The sequence below is a fragment of the Chaetodon trifascialis genome, chromosome 14 (assembly GCF_039877785.1).
Source record: "Chaetodon trifascialis isolate fChaTrf1 chromosome 14, fChaTrf1.hap1, whole genome shotgun sequence".
NCBI lineage: Eukaryota > Metazoa > Chordata > Actinopteri > Chaetodontiformes > Chaetodontidae > Chaetodon > Chaetodon trifascialis.
Window position 1 is genome coordinate 6,207,414 of NC_092069.1, and position 14,799 is coordinate 6,222,212.

At 41.4% G+C, this 14,799-nt stretch overlaps 3 protein-coding genes across 4 annotated transcripts in view; 1 reads left to right on the forward strand and 2 right to left on the reverse strand.

The window, feature by feature from the left end:
* Window positions 1–14,799, reverse strand: part of daam1a (dishevelled associated activator of morphogenesis 1a) — a 157,558-nt gene that overhangs the window by 39,504 nt on the left and 103,255 nt on the right. The window lies entirely within an intron of this gene.
* On the reverse strand, window positions 184–5,323 carry fam241a (family with sequence similarity 241 member A). 2 transcript variants are annotated; one of them, XM_070980112.1, is made up of 2 exons: window positions 5,068–5,323; window positions 184–3,376 (listed from the first exon to the last, which is right to left on the reverse strand). In XM_070980112.1, exons 1-2 carry the CDS (start codon window positions 5,215–5,217, stop codon window positions 3,080–3,082), a joined length of 447 nt encoding a protein of 148 aa, XP_070836213.1. In that variant the 5' UTR covers window positions 5,218–5,323; the 3' UTR covers window positions 184–3,079. The 2 variants fall into 2 exon arrangements, with proteins under 2 accessions (XP_070836213.1, XP_070836214.1); XM_070980113.1 differs by having other exon boundaries at window positions 5,106–5,317.
* lrit3b (leucine-rich repeat, immunoglobulin-like and transmembrane domains 3b) lies at window positions 9,307–13,741 on the forward strand. The gene is made up of 6 exons (XM_070979766.1): window positions 9,307–9,466; window positions 10,778–11,152; window positions 11,261–11,346; window positions 12,385–12,678; window positions 12,772–12,831; window positions 13,192–13,741. Exons 1-6 carry the CDS (start codon window positions 9,357–9,359, stop codon window positions 13,656–13,658), a joined length of 1,392 nt encoding a protein of 463 aa, XP_070835867.1. The 5' UTR covers window positions 9,307–9,356; the 3' UTR covers window positions 13,659–13,741.

Consider the following 14,799-nt stretch of genomic DNA (forward strand, 5'->3'; position numbering starts at 1 on the left):
TATGATGCAAAGAGCAGAGTTTACCAGTTCATTTGTATGACAAATAAATGGAAATGCATGGATACATAGAGGGTGGGGATAAACCGGACAATCTGAGACAAGACAGAACAATTGGAAAAAGGTTTGAAGTGATGTGGAGCATTTGAGTTTTTGTTATACGGGATACAACAGTGACAGCCAAAGACCATTTTTAGGAACGCAAACTTTTAATCATAGACATTGCAATACATTTTGACCCAATATTTCTCTTGTAGGTATGAATAAAACTCTGTGCAAACACACTATACACAATAATTTATGTTCAAAATAACTAATCAGTTCCTAAAAAAAAAAAAATGAACAAATGCAGCATGGCTAAAGTGAACATACTGTTCATCACCATCAGTGATGTTGTTTCCCCTGGACACCTTTTCTACTCAGTAGTAAACTTGAAAATCAGTGTGATGGCTACAGTTCTGTTACTCTACAACAGTGTGTGGTCAGTTAATATGGACATCTGCATGTTTGAATAATCTGTCAGCAAAATGTACAACAAGAACACAAGGGTAACACATGATCAACTGTAATGTAAAAGCTACCTGAGACTACAGAACAATTGAGGTCAAATCAGTAATAATCAACCTTTAGATACTCACATACTGTTAAACATTTATTTGGGAGATGAGGTGATGTAATCAGGTTTATTTCATTTCAACCTCATTAGACATTTCTAATAAGAATCCCCCTATATTCATGTGAAACCGTTTAACATCAGATTGGTTTGGAGAAAACATAATGCTGCAAATGCTTTTTAAGATATGTCAATAGTGATCATATATGCAGGCACTGTAAAATGTTCCACCCCATCTTAAGTCTGCACTGGAGCAAAGCACTGCCAGTGACTGTCAATAGCTAACACAAAAAGAAGCTGCAAAAGCAGGTAATTGATAGGAGACAGGGTTGGCCTCATCTGCTTCAGTTTGCAGCGTCAACGTTCAGCTTTGGATTTATGTGTTTGCGATTGTGGACATTTTCCTCATTCAAGGACCGAGAACACCACAGCCTGAGAGGGCTTTCAGAAGATACGCAAAGGATGATGAGTATGACGACAATTAGATATGATGATTAAAAAGAGGCATTTACTGTTTACCGCCCTCAACTAAAGGAGTTAGGACAGACAGGTTGAGACAACTGCGTAACTCACAGTATGTGTAAATTACACACAAACAAACACACACACAAATTGAAGCTGTTTCACAATATAAACAAAATCTAAAATCAGTATCGACTGTGATATTTTGGTATTGATATTCTATCAGTACAATAACCAGCTCTACGCATAAATAACCTTTGGGAATGAAGTGAGCGTAACACTCCAGTATAGTTGTGTGTGGGAACAATGTAACAGTCACACTGCAGCTCTGCCACATTAGCAGAGACACACTGGAAGACGATAAGCACAAAAGATGTTTGCATCCAGTGCAGAAGTTTAGTTCTGTCGCTCCACAAGAGCTGACAACAACACGACTGTGTCTGTTGAACACTCATGGTTTCTGAAACTAAATAAGTGTTTTATCCCAAGTTATCAATTCTTTGTCTTTGCATGAATGTGAGAAATCTTTAATTACAGACTTAAATTTCTGTCACTTCCCCTGTCAGTGGAAGCCCACTGCAATCTACTGGAGATGTACCGACGTTCAATTTCAGGGCTGATAACAATAACTGATAATGATCTGTTTTATCTGGTCGAAAGTAAGTTAATCAAGCAAGCAGAAGCACCAAGACAGAAATTCAGAGAGGCAAGGTCGCTTACTTGTTTAGAACTGGTCCCCATTCCAGAACCAGGTTTTGCAGATGGCATGCTTCTCCACAGCTGCTGTAATTACTGGATAAAAACACGAGCTGAAATTCCATTACTGGAACAAGAACAGTGACTCCACTTTCTCATTCATCAGCCATCAATATAGTGTGCATTGCTAGTGTAGAAGAAAACAGTTTGATTTTTATCTTTATTTGTGAATCATCCCTCTTGAAGTGCCTGTCCTATATGACAGTGAGCTCTGTGTTGAGGCAAACTATTTTACATGATTTAACAGAGCTGTGTGATTAAATCTTTATCACCTTGTCAGGAGAGCCTAGACCACTTGTGATAAGTCACACATTTACTGTCACAGAAACTTAGCTTCCTATTCAGCTGCTCTTGTTTTTGGTCTTTCATCATTACAACTGTAATCTGAGTAACACTGAAGTGTAATCTATTTTATCCAGGAAGCCCAGTCATCAATTTGCAAAAGAAAAACAAAAGAAGAAACAATTTTACACTGAAATTATGTCAATCTACTCAGACTTGTGAGTAAGGTCTCCCAGACACCCTCCCCTCTCGGGGTGAGACCAGATCTACAATTTCTTGCGACCTGTATCTAATCCAGACCAGAACCTCGCTCTGGCAGACTGAATTGTACAGCCTTGTTGTGAGCACCTGAACCAGCCACAAAGTAAAGTAAACAATTTACAGTAAGGTGTCACAAGAACAGAACATGAAATGTAGTATGTCAGCTTTACATTCAGCCGCTTTCTTATGATTGATTATTGGAGCCATATTACTGCTGTGCTTGCACATCACATTAACATATTGTAGGATAGCTTTGTTTTAGGGAAACACTCAACACAGAGACGTGCAGTTGTGTTTCGTCAGTGCTGGGACTCTTGAACCTTCACGCTGTAGCTTCTGATTCAAACAGAAACAAGCCATTTCCCCACAATGCCTTCCTGTTCCCTGATCAATACCATCAAGTTGTGATACAGCAGCCAAGGCAGCAGGACAGCACCACTCCTGCTGCTGAGGCAGAAGAAGCTCCAGTTCAGACAATCCTGAAGACTGGGCCCAGCTTTGGATTTACTCTAAACAAGCTTCAATCATCTCTAGAAACCTGCTAACCACCCCTAGAGAGTAGTACAGTCCTCTCCACAGCCCCACCCCCCACCCCCAAAAGCACAGACCCACTGCAGACTCCAATCCAAACAGCCATTAGCATGAGTCCCGCATGTGTAAGCACTAACCAAAGAAAACAGCAGGCTCCACTCTGATCAGCAGCTCTCATTACTTCTGGATGTAGATAATGATGATGCACAGAGTTCCCACCAGTCCCAGGGCCTGGATTCCCAGAAACCAGAGCAGCAGCCAGAAGAAGACAATCACCACTGGCTCAACTATCTTGTCTCCAAAGTACATCTGGCTGAAGCCCATCCCCCGCAGACACTTGTTGAGCATCCCAAACAGAGTCCCCATCCGCTCACAGTCGTCCAGTTGAGGCTCTCTGGTGGTGGGGTCGTCCACATGGGGCCACCTGCTGGTGGGATCACTGGGAGGTCGAGGTTGGGTCCGGCTGTCATCGACCTGTGGAGACAAAATCCCAGACAGGTTGCACATACACATGAACACATAGTGAGAGTGAAGACCATCCCACACAAGCATTTGATCAAAACATCTCCATCAGTAATGAACAGAGCTGCACCTCCACTGTTCATGTTCCTCTTTAATTAAACTCGCTCCAATTTGCTTTGTTTAAACTTATTGAGGCCTATAGACCAAAATCCTAATTTGAATGTTGTTCAGGTGTTTATTAAACTATATGTCCCCCTTGTAGGAGTAGCACACAAGGACAAACAAAACAGAATAAGTTTGCAGGCATTTTAATGGGACATGTAAGCCTGCTGTTGCCTGCTGTTTGAACAGTGCAAGTGAGACAACAGTAATTACAGTGAGCACCAGCTCTTTAGACCAGACTGCCCAGTATGCACTGTAAGAAGCTGCGTGCCTGTTTCCTCACCATGTGCACTGACTGGAAGTGACATCATCATACACTGACTATTTCTAATGACTGCTTATGATTGTATCTAACCCATTATTCATTCTATTAACTGTATTTAGTCTCTGTGAAATATGGATGGAATTGATGAGTATGAATGCAGCTTCCAACAGCCTGTGCAGTTCATGATATTATTTTCATGACACCTAATCCTATTTTACTCAATCTGGGCAGGTATATTGATGACGTGACATGTAACTGAATCAGTAATCTCATAGCAGCCTGTAATCCCATTCATTGTACAATGAAGGTTTCCTTCCGTAAAGAACTACAGAGCATTCTTTGACATATTAAAAATGATGTTGAATCCTAAATGAAACTTGCAAAATAGTTGAATAATGACAAACCTGGGAACAGTAGGAACATAATAAATGATCAAATTATCCAATAATACAAACAGTATTCTTGTAAAATAACAGGCTATCATTCATTCAGTCTGAACTCACACTGTGGTAACACTGAAGGCGTAATGACCTCCAGATAGTAGTTCAGGCCTTAGCTGAGGTGAGGACTGTCAACAACGCTAGTCCCAACTGAACAAACTCAACTTGATAACATTGTCATGAGGTAGGTTACCTTCCAACTCTGTTAAACACACTGAAAAAGTATTACTGAAGTCAAAAGAAGGCCCAGCCCTGTCACACGAAGCTCTCTCTCGTGAAGAGAACATGGCACCAAACTACACTGACAAAGTGTCCTATTTAAAGTTGTGCTGCCCCGCTGACACATCACATATGACCACAGAGGAGGGCTTGGCTTGGCTTGAGAGGTTTAAAAGCCACCAATCACTTCGGTGTGTATGAGCTACTGTAATGTACTGTCTAGGGTACATCAGACAGCTCTTAACTTTTGTTTCAAACATATGGTCGCGTATCTATCGTGCTCATAATATGAACGGGATCAAGCATGTTTGATCCAGTTCATGCGTCACTCTCTACCGTAGCGCTTACGTTAGAACAGAAACATTAAAGTATCAGACTTTTAACAGGGGTTTGACTCAGGCACTTGTTTGCTAGGATAACCGCTGACTGAAAACTGCTAAAACTGAGGTGGAAGTAAAGACAATGACAAGCTTTTTCACTAGTTTTTCCTGAGCTCTGCTCCGACGCAGTGGAACCACTCCCGAGTCTTGGTCCGTGAGAGTCGGAAACCAGGGCGTCAGGGTTAGCATGAAACCTAATAAAAGGCTACAGCTAGCTTGCTCGAGCACTTGCTTTACCAGGTGTCGCTGGTGGTGTGATGCGCTCTGCCTCGCACCGTGGACAGGTTGAGGAGTATGCCATCTTCTCTGGTTTTCTGACGGCGGCTCTCCAAATTCACGTCGACGAAAAACATACTGGTCATTTACAGGCGGTGTTGCAGCGGACATTTTACACCTAGTCCACTGACAGTAACTTTCAGGAATCAAAACATGCGAGTGAAATGTTTCATAGCCCACTCCCAACGTCCGCCCCGCGTGCACCCGTCAAATTCGCGAGATTACTGTTGGCTGCCAGCCGCGCGAAGGCGGATTTGGACGTTAAGACACGCCCACATGCAGTACGTTTACCATGCTGCGTTCACTTAAGTGGGAACTTCGGGACTTGCCAATGTCCTGTGTATTTTACTTGCTGCATTTACGTCAGCTGTTAACTGTATGATTTCGTTCGAGCATGCATTTTGAAGTGTGCATTTTAAACATTTATGAAGCAGTTGATGGGGTGTGAATTCACTGTATCCACCTTTTTTTAACATCAGTTCTTTTTTTTAATTTACACAGATGTTTTCATATATGAAGTGGTTTGAGTCATTCTGGAGAAACATTGTTGATATTGATATCTCTCCTTCACATTGCAGGAACGCCTCATCTCACTTTAGCGCGTCAGAAATACTGTCCTTCTGCCCCCCCCCCCCCCTTAAGTGCTAAAGTATGGGTTATTGGTTAGTGTCTATTACAGAGCACCGCCCTGAGTGCGTGTAGACCATGTCCTTAAATTAAAGACGGATTAGCTGTGTTGTAGTATGTAGTTCAGAAGCATTTTTTGTTATATTTGTTGAAATTCTATATAAGGGTAAGGGTAAATTATATAAGAACCATAACTTTGCTTTGGTCAGCATAATTCATGAGACTAGAAGATTCATTAGAAGATTGCAGTGCTAGTGTTGCCATGTTGACCCTGGATAATTTATGTATGTTGATCGAAACTATAAAGATTGAAAATTAATTACTTGATGAAGCACAGAGGAATTTTGCAAGAAGCACAGGAGGAGCACACTGATGATGTCAGAGGGCTGCGATCGGTTGATCACACTGCTGGTCCAGGAACACAGTGTTGATGTTGATTCAGGAACATGTCCTACTTGGCTGAATCACTTTGCATGGCCTGTAACAGCCACATATATCAGATTTGTTTTTTTCATCAGAACATTTAATTTATTGATTGCTGTGAAGATGCAAAGATAACTTCAACAAACACAACAAAAAATGCTTTTAAAATACATGACCTAAAGACATTGGCCTAAATACTCTCAGGAAGGTGCGCAAAGTATATCATAGGCACTGACCGATAAGCCACTAGTCTGGCTTACTTCTGCCTCTGGTTCCTCGTCAGTGGCCCTGCCGATCCACAGTGAAACTTTCTAAACCATCAGTTGGTCATCTTCTCTGATGCCAGGCCAGACCTCCAGCTGCTCGCCTCCTGCTCTGCACTACAGCAGTCACCTGCTCCTGTGCTGCAGCAGCATCTTGTTTCCCTGACTCCACCAGCTCACCTGCCAGTTGTACTGTCACATTCCACCCTGCTCCTTGGGTTATGTTTTTCTTGGTTTCATCTCATTCGTTCATTGTTTCCTGGTTTGTTTTCGAATACCCACCTTTAAAATCAAAACCACAGCAGCTCCAAATAATAGAATGCATTTGGGTCATAACCCCTGTTTTGATACAAACATTACATCTACACCTTTTTGTTGTCTGTGAAAATTTAATTAGGCAAAGGAAAGCTGGAGCCTGATCTGAGATAAATATGTTAGCTATATTGAAGTGAACAGAGAAATTCATCAATGTAAAAAAAATCAATTAAGTCTGGTGGAAACGTGATGATGAGGAAAAAGAATGAGTGCTCTCTTTGGTTTGGATGCATCAGTATCCAGATGTCTTCTCAATACTACACCATAATAAGGGTCTGTCTTAAATCCTGGTCCAGGATTAAAGTCACCACCCAATATTTGGATATTGGTCTATAATGGTCATGACATAACTGAGTTTCTATAGTGCATCTTATATGCTCTATATGTCATATAACATTTTTAAGGGGATGATCCAGTGTGATGGTGAAGTCTTACACACACAAAAATAAAAACCTGACATAAGAGAACAAACTCTGTCCAGACACAGCTACAGATACAGAATCAAAGAAAATGCCAAACTGACACATCAACCCACCAGCACAATAGACTTATAATGCATCCTCATAGCCAGTTTAGGTGGGGAGTACTCAGGTTTAAATGGGTCTTTGTCAACACCTGCTGGAAAGCAGTCTTCACAGCAGCTGGGCCAATCAAGGGAGCAGCTGATCCTCTGCTCATACCAGCAAGTGAAATAAGCACGTATTCTGTGTGGACACACCAATTGATCTTATTCCTGAGGTAAGGAAGCTAAATGTGGGCTCATCGTTGTTTTCCTTGTTACCATCATACCTTCTATGAAAAGGGTGGAGTCATTATTAGTGACTTTATTTTCAGTGCCAGGTGGAGTCGACAGAGACTGTGTCTATTTCTATTTCATACATACATTCACACACACTTCTCTAACAACCTGTCTTGTCACAGCGTCACCGTCTTTGTTTATTATGGATCTTATGAACCTGCTTTGACACAATGTTTTTGTCCTGATTGCAGAGCATGAACTAGATATCCCCCTCAACACACTGCAGCTGTAACTGCTGTGTTTTGAGTATGTTTTCTTTTCGGTTTCTTTCTGTCGTGAGGAAAAGTTGGATTGGCTCTTTTTCGTCGATAATTTTGATGAAACTGTTTTCTTCAGTGTTCACCCCATGTTGCTGTAACCCTTTCCACAGCACTATGCACCCTAACAGTGAGTAGGTTGTGAGCTCCTCCTGCATTGGGTCAGTGTGTTCTTTCACCTTGTTAATCTAATACTGACATCATTAGTTTTTAATGTTCATAAAGGTGTTTTTTCCTAAAACAAACAAACAAACAAACAAACAAATATCTTAGGATAAAGAAGATTGATATTTTTAATTTAATGCTGCTTTCTTGTTTCAACCTGCTGTCTGTGGCTAGTGGGCGTCACATTAATAGCTCCACTAATAAAAAGCAACAAAACAACCTTAAAAGAGCCGCATTAACTCACTGGGGGGGCCATGTCAGCAACAGAACCAGTGGCCCTACACTGGAATACGACCCCTCCCCACTTTTGCGTCATCTCAGTTTGTGATAATCTGATTATACAAGCATAAGAAGATGCATCACATTGAGCATATAGCAACTATATCAACAAAGGGCCCTTCAATAACACATGACCTCATTTGATGAGCTATTGTGTTTCAGCACATTACCAAACAAATTGCCTTACTGCAAAGTGATTGCTACACAGGGAACCTTTGGCCACACTTGATTTGTAGGCCTTTAGCGTATTCAGACACAGGTTGGAGCAACAAACTCTGTTTTATTAACCTACACACTATTTGGACTTCCACTTAACATGTCACAGAGAGATCCATCACAGGTTATCATTTTTCATATTCCAGTTTCTTGCCTGAATACTTCATATTGGGCCAATAAAGATCCATCCACTGTCTGTGTATGCTTCACCGTTAACTGTCTGTCAGTGCTGGATGTATGCATGGTTTTAATCAGGGACGTGTAAATCATCTGTTACATTATTTGCAGGTTGAAGTGCAGTCTCAAAGTAACCGCTTTGAACTCATGGAAAATTACTTACATTACTGCTGGTAGTTTCCACTTCCATAGGGGAAAAAAGCAGGTTCAGCCAGCCTCCTGGTCCTCTTGAGGGCAACGCTTTGTACATACAGCCCCTGAACAGGGCTAAAGCTATTGTTTGGTCACTCCCTGGTGACTGAATATGAGACATATCATACTGCATTTGCATCCTATCAGACAAACAACGCATTCCTAAAGGGTTTTTGTGAAGCTTTAAACTAATTACTTACTAGAAAATACTGTTCAGACCATTTTTCAGATGGTAAATCTGATGAAATACACTGACGCCTTAGACTGTTGTGTGATGTGTAATGTTCCATATGAAATACTCCATAGTACGGGATCAAATTGTCCTCAATGCCCCAAAAGGCTTGGGCTGGCTCTGATGTTGTGATTTGTTATTCTGACAGTGAGGCGTGGGATTACATGCCACTTGTAAGCAGTGTAATCCCAGCTAATCTGGGATTCAGTTTCACTCTGCTCTGTGGCCACAACCTCAGACTGGAGAGGAGTGGGAATATGGAGATACAAAGGGCCTGTCTCAGCACAGGGTTTGTCTAATGAAGGATGTATCTGCTGATCCTCGCTCAAATCTTGCTGTCCTCCCTGTTGGCGGTCCACTCCTGTCCAGCTTTGTGTGCCTGCACGAATGGGAACAGTGGATTGGCAGAGCTCAGGTTGAGTGAGGCTGACTTCATTCTCATCTCTGTGTGTTTGTGTGTGCAAGTGATTTATTTCTATATGACTATATCTCATTATAGCTTGTTATATTTGGAGAATGAGAATTTTATTGAAGTGCTATTGGAACCAGTACAGTTGTGCTAATGCAACAAATGTTACATTTACTAAGGTCATCTTTTGACAAGTTTAGTCATAATTAAATATTTTGGCATTGCATCATTTCCAATGACAAAATATTGCAAAAGAAAGTGAAATCTTTTGGTCTACCTCATGCATATTATCTGACAGTGTTCAGATAATGATGCAGAACATGCACAGGGACAGGATTGTAATGATGCTGTTGCAGCCAAATTTAATACATGTTAACAAACAAAGCATCATTCCAATCATACATGTGTCAAACAGTGTACAATGTTATTATATAACATCACACACTCTTGATTTTCAGTTATCCAGCAGAAAAAGTAAAAGATTCCATTAAAGACTGTACATTTACTGATGGAATAAAATCTTTAATGTTTTTTGCTTCAGCATATCACTATGAAATTAATGTTGACTGGCTATAGAATAATTGTTGATTATGAAGAAGGCCTGAGGGCTGAAACATCTTCAGAACAAAAGAGAAATGCATATGAGCCAGACTGCCACACTCTCAAGTCTGCTTCCAGTCATCAGCCCCTCACCACAGCCTCTGGTGTGCATCACTTTTCTGTTGTGCCACTGGAAACAAAAATAAAGACTGACTGGTGATCCAGTCCTGCTGGCACTGTTTCTGTGCCAGCCAGACTGCTCATTGTCTGTTTCCTTTTTAATTAACATTTTTTCTCTTTTTGGATGTTTTCCATAATTCGCATATACAGTAAATGCAGATCATTTTTTGGTTTAAGTGTACTAGTTAAAGGAGTTTTGTGGAGTTTTTACCACTAGTGGTGCTGTAGAGCAACTGATTAAGAAATGGTTAAGAAATGCATTCAGGATGTTTAGAGGACCTTAAATATATCAGTTGTTTTGATAAAAATTTTTTACAAATGTGACAGATTTGTTTTTTTTCTATTTACAATGAAAACTCCTCACAGTCACTGCAGTTAATCTATTTAAAGTAATTACTGAAAAGCTGTACATTTCTCTAAATTTTCACTTCCACACAAATCTGATTCATCAGGTAAATGTTGTCTGAGTATTTACACTGATGATATTTGCATCACTCCTGTCGTCTTTTCAGAATGTAAAGCAAGAACATGATCAATTAGAGTCAATGAGTACATTCAGAAAATGCAATGTGTATGTGTTTATGTTTGACATGGCAGGTTGGTGCAGTGTAGTGACCCTGGAATCTCAGCTGTCCCCATTAATGTCCCAGCTGATACAGTCAAACTGCGCCTAGAAAAGACCTCGATCTCCAGGGTGCCCCGTGCAGCCTTCTTCAACCTGTCAGAGCTGCGCTTCTTGTGGCTGACCTACAACTCCATCACATCCATCCACCCCAGCAGCTTCGTCAACCTGAAGACCCTACGAGAGTTGCGTCTTGATGGAAACCTCCTGACATCATTCCCCTGGGAGGGGCTCAGGGACATGCCCCGCCTCCAGACTCTGGGTCTCCACAACAACCGTCTGTCGAGCCTCCCAGCCCACGCTTCCCTATTTCTCCCCAACATCACCTACCTCGACCTGTCCAGCAACAGGTATGTCCAGTCGGTACCACAGAACCATTTTGCTGATGTAGAGCTACACATCTGTCATTTCCAAAGATACATTTCTAATTAGTCATAACTTCTCTCCTCTCCTCTCAGGCTAACTATATTACCTGCTGAGCTGCTGGACCTTTGGTTTCCTGTACCAGGACAACAGGAAGGACCAGTTCAAAGAAGAATTTTGGGTACAGTATATTTTGGAGCAATAGAATCACATCAGATTCGATTGCTGCCTAAAGCAGCTACACTTGCTTTAGATCAGAAAAGACATAAAGATGCCCAATATGTAAATATCTAGAAGACATATAGAGCTTTAATCAAGTAAGGCCAAGTGAATGTCCATGTTGATGAGGTAATTGCCTTACCTATCCATATTAGCTCTTTGACTAGGCAAGACCATTTTAATACCATTCTTAGAGGCTTTGGTTAGTAGGCACCATGGATTGGCATCATCATTCCTGCTTACTGTAAGCAGGAAGACTGGTAGTCAGTTTGAGTTGTTTTTTTTTTTTTGTATTATTTTCAGTGGCCTGGATAATTTATATCTAATAGTTCTTCAGACCATTTTACACAAATTTTCGAACGTTTCACACAACAACAGAGAGCACACATACTATATCTCAAAGCAACCGCAGCAACAAATAAGACAACAACGGGATGAAAATTGAAAGGAGATAATGAAGGAGGGAGGCAGCGTGCACATATAAGAGGATCTATCGATGCACATTCAGCCCACACTGGACCCGATCATATGAGACAGCTGTCAGTGTAATTGTCACTGTTAACAGAGACTTCAGTCTGCAGTGTAGTTCATACACTTTAGTGATAAACCTAAGAATTATACTGTCTCGTGGGAGTTGATTAGATGATGTTTGCAAGTTATTAGATAAATAATCTGCCAATCCTCCAGATTTTAGAGACACTTCTTCAGAGTGCTTGGTACTCTCAGCAACTTTGATTCTTTGTTTGGTCTCTGAAGAGCGAACATATAGATGCCCCACATGGATAGTTAACAGACATCACTGTTACCAGTTTCAGTTATTTCTTTGGTAGAAAGTAGTTCAAAGAACAGCACTACTGAACAACACTGAAATAAATTATTGTGTAAATTTGAAAACCTGCCATTACATCCACCTCATTTAACTCCTCACTTCAGAGGTCTTTCCACTCAATTATCAAACATGAGAATGATGTAAACAAGTCAAATTGTCCTGGATACCCAGGTCTCCATGACAACCCCTGGTTGTGTGACTGCCAGATCTCCATGGTGATGTCCCTGTCCATGTCTCTTGGGAGTCCCGTAGTTCTCATGGACCAGCTGCTCATATGCAGCAGGTCTCTGGGTCAGCCAGGGATGCTGCTGACCCAGGCTGAGCTGTCCCGCTGTATGAGGCCTTCAGTCCAGCCTGCAGCCACCAGAGTCATCTCTCCATTGGGCAGCAACGTCATCCTCCGCTGTGATGCCACCGGCTACCCTACACCAACCCTGACCTGGATCAAAACATCAGCTTACAGTGGTAAGAAGTTCGGGGTCACTATCAGGTGATGAAGTCATATTACTAACATCTGAGCATCAGTCAAACCATGCAGTGTTTTGGTTGTCTGTGCAGATTGTTGCCAAGAAGACATCCTTCAGAACTCTGACCAGCTTCCCATGAATTTGGAGAGTTGTAAGTGGTGCTGCTGCTCTTTCCTTTAGACAAACACAAATTTAATACTCACGTCACACCACTGGTTAAGTGATTTGGCTTAGCTCTAGTGGGTGTATCACTGAGCATTATGGCCATCAATCAAATTGAGAATCTAAAATGGGATCATCTATTAGATATTTAAATTCACTCACTTCCTCAGTTTCTTTTTTCCCTTTTCTCTTAATGTAAGCACAATGAAATTGTTTTAGGATGATTCAGTGTTCTTCCGGTTGGGTTAGGGTTTTAGATTGGGAGAACCACTTGGTTTTAGTTGGTTCTTATCCTAAGCTCTAAACTATAATTTGAGTGAATATGTTTGTGTACCTTTCTATGTTCCAGTCATGCAGGAGTCTCCACGAGTGGGTGTTCGTTGGTCTATAATCAGCCTGAATGGGTTATCATACAAGGATGCTGGTGAATATCGGTGCCAGGCAAGAAACATGGCAGGAATATCTGAAGCCCCAATCAAACTGAAGGTGGTGGGAGTCACAAGACTATCCCGTCTTCCAAAGAGGAAGTTCCAAAAGACCCCACCCAAATCATCATCAGTAAAATACAGGAAGCCAAACAAGACTGCAACTACTACCAACATCCTTTCACTGAAGGAGAATCAAATACTGCAAAACATCACACCACTGTCCAAGTCCCAGACTGACCCTAATCTTACGTCCAAACTGTTCCTCATAGACAGAAGGCACAGAATGAATTTACCGCGTGCAAAAAAAAAGACCCAGACCTCCATTAAGTCTGCACGTGAACCCCAAGAAAACTCTACAACTGCTCTGTTGACACAAAGACTTGTATGAAATAAACTGGAGTTGGTCGAGTTCAGTTACTGGATTTACCTCAACAAGCAGATCGGATCGCAGATTAAACAGATAAAACTAGTTTTTGGGTCATTTGTATGTTTGTTATTGAGGTATCCTGTAATTTTGACTTGTTTGTAAAAAAAATAAAACGCTGACATAGAAACTTGGATATGGCATCTGCAATATGAACTATAGTTTTCTGAAGTTTGGGTTTACAGCAGAGGTCTCAAATGACCAGCATGTGGGTCAGATTCAGCCCACAGGATAATGTATTTTAGACTTATCGTTGTAACCTGGTAACCAGACATTCGTTCCTTCCACAGAGAACCGAGAACCTTTCCTAACCTTCTTGTTTCAAGATCTCTGGGTCAAGAAACAGCCCTGCAGGACTCATGGAGGATGACCAAAGGAATGCAGTGTTTCTCACACATTGATTTATTTGTGGCAGCCTGCCACAACATCAGCATTGACTGCCACATGTTGATTTTCTATTTTTTAAATGAAAATAATGTTTTTATTCAAAATGGTAAAATCTTCATTGCAGAGCTGCACATTGACTGGTATTTAGCCCCTCTTTGCTGTTCACTCCTGGCCCTGTCCTCTCTTTCTCACAAACACACTGACAATGGACCCTTGGGCCCTGTGAATGGCCCCTTCTGTCTGTGCACCCTCTCAATCAAAGCATGCATGGGAGGAGGGACTGTTGTTGGCTTTTCCCCAGAGAAGGCGGCTGGCTGAATTCCTGAATGGAATCAATAGGAGTTAACAAATCCAGCTCTTTGCCTTTTTGGGCATCCCCAGAAGGTAAGCTAAGAGCTTATGATGGTAGAAGTATACAGTAGAACAAGAGATGAGTCGATGTCAGTTGATATAATAATCATCCCATCAGCTCAGACATGTTTAATCCATTCCTGAACATCATAGCACGAAGCATGACTTCTTAACTGGTAATATTTCTTTCATGTTCACTCTAGCTGTTCAGAGAGCATGGGGATGCTGACAGGGCAGGGAGAGCAGGTGACATGGAGGTAAGTGAAAAAGGAGCAAAGACCGATGCTTTGGTTGAAGTGACACTGCAACCAAAAACCAAATTTTCACGTTGAAAATCAATTCTACAAGTTTGAATATGATTATATTA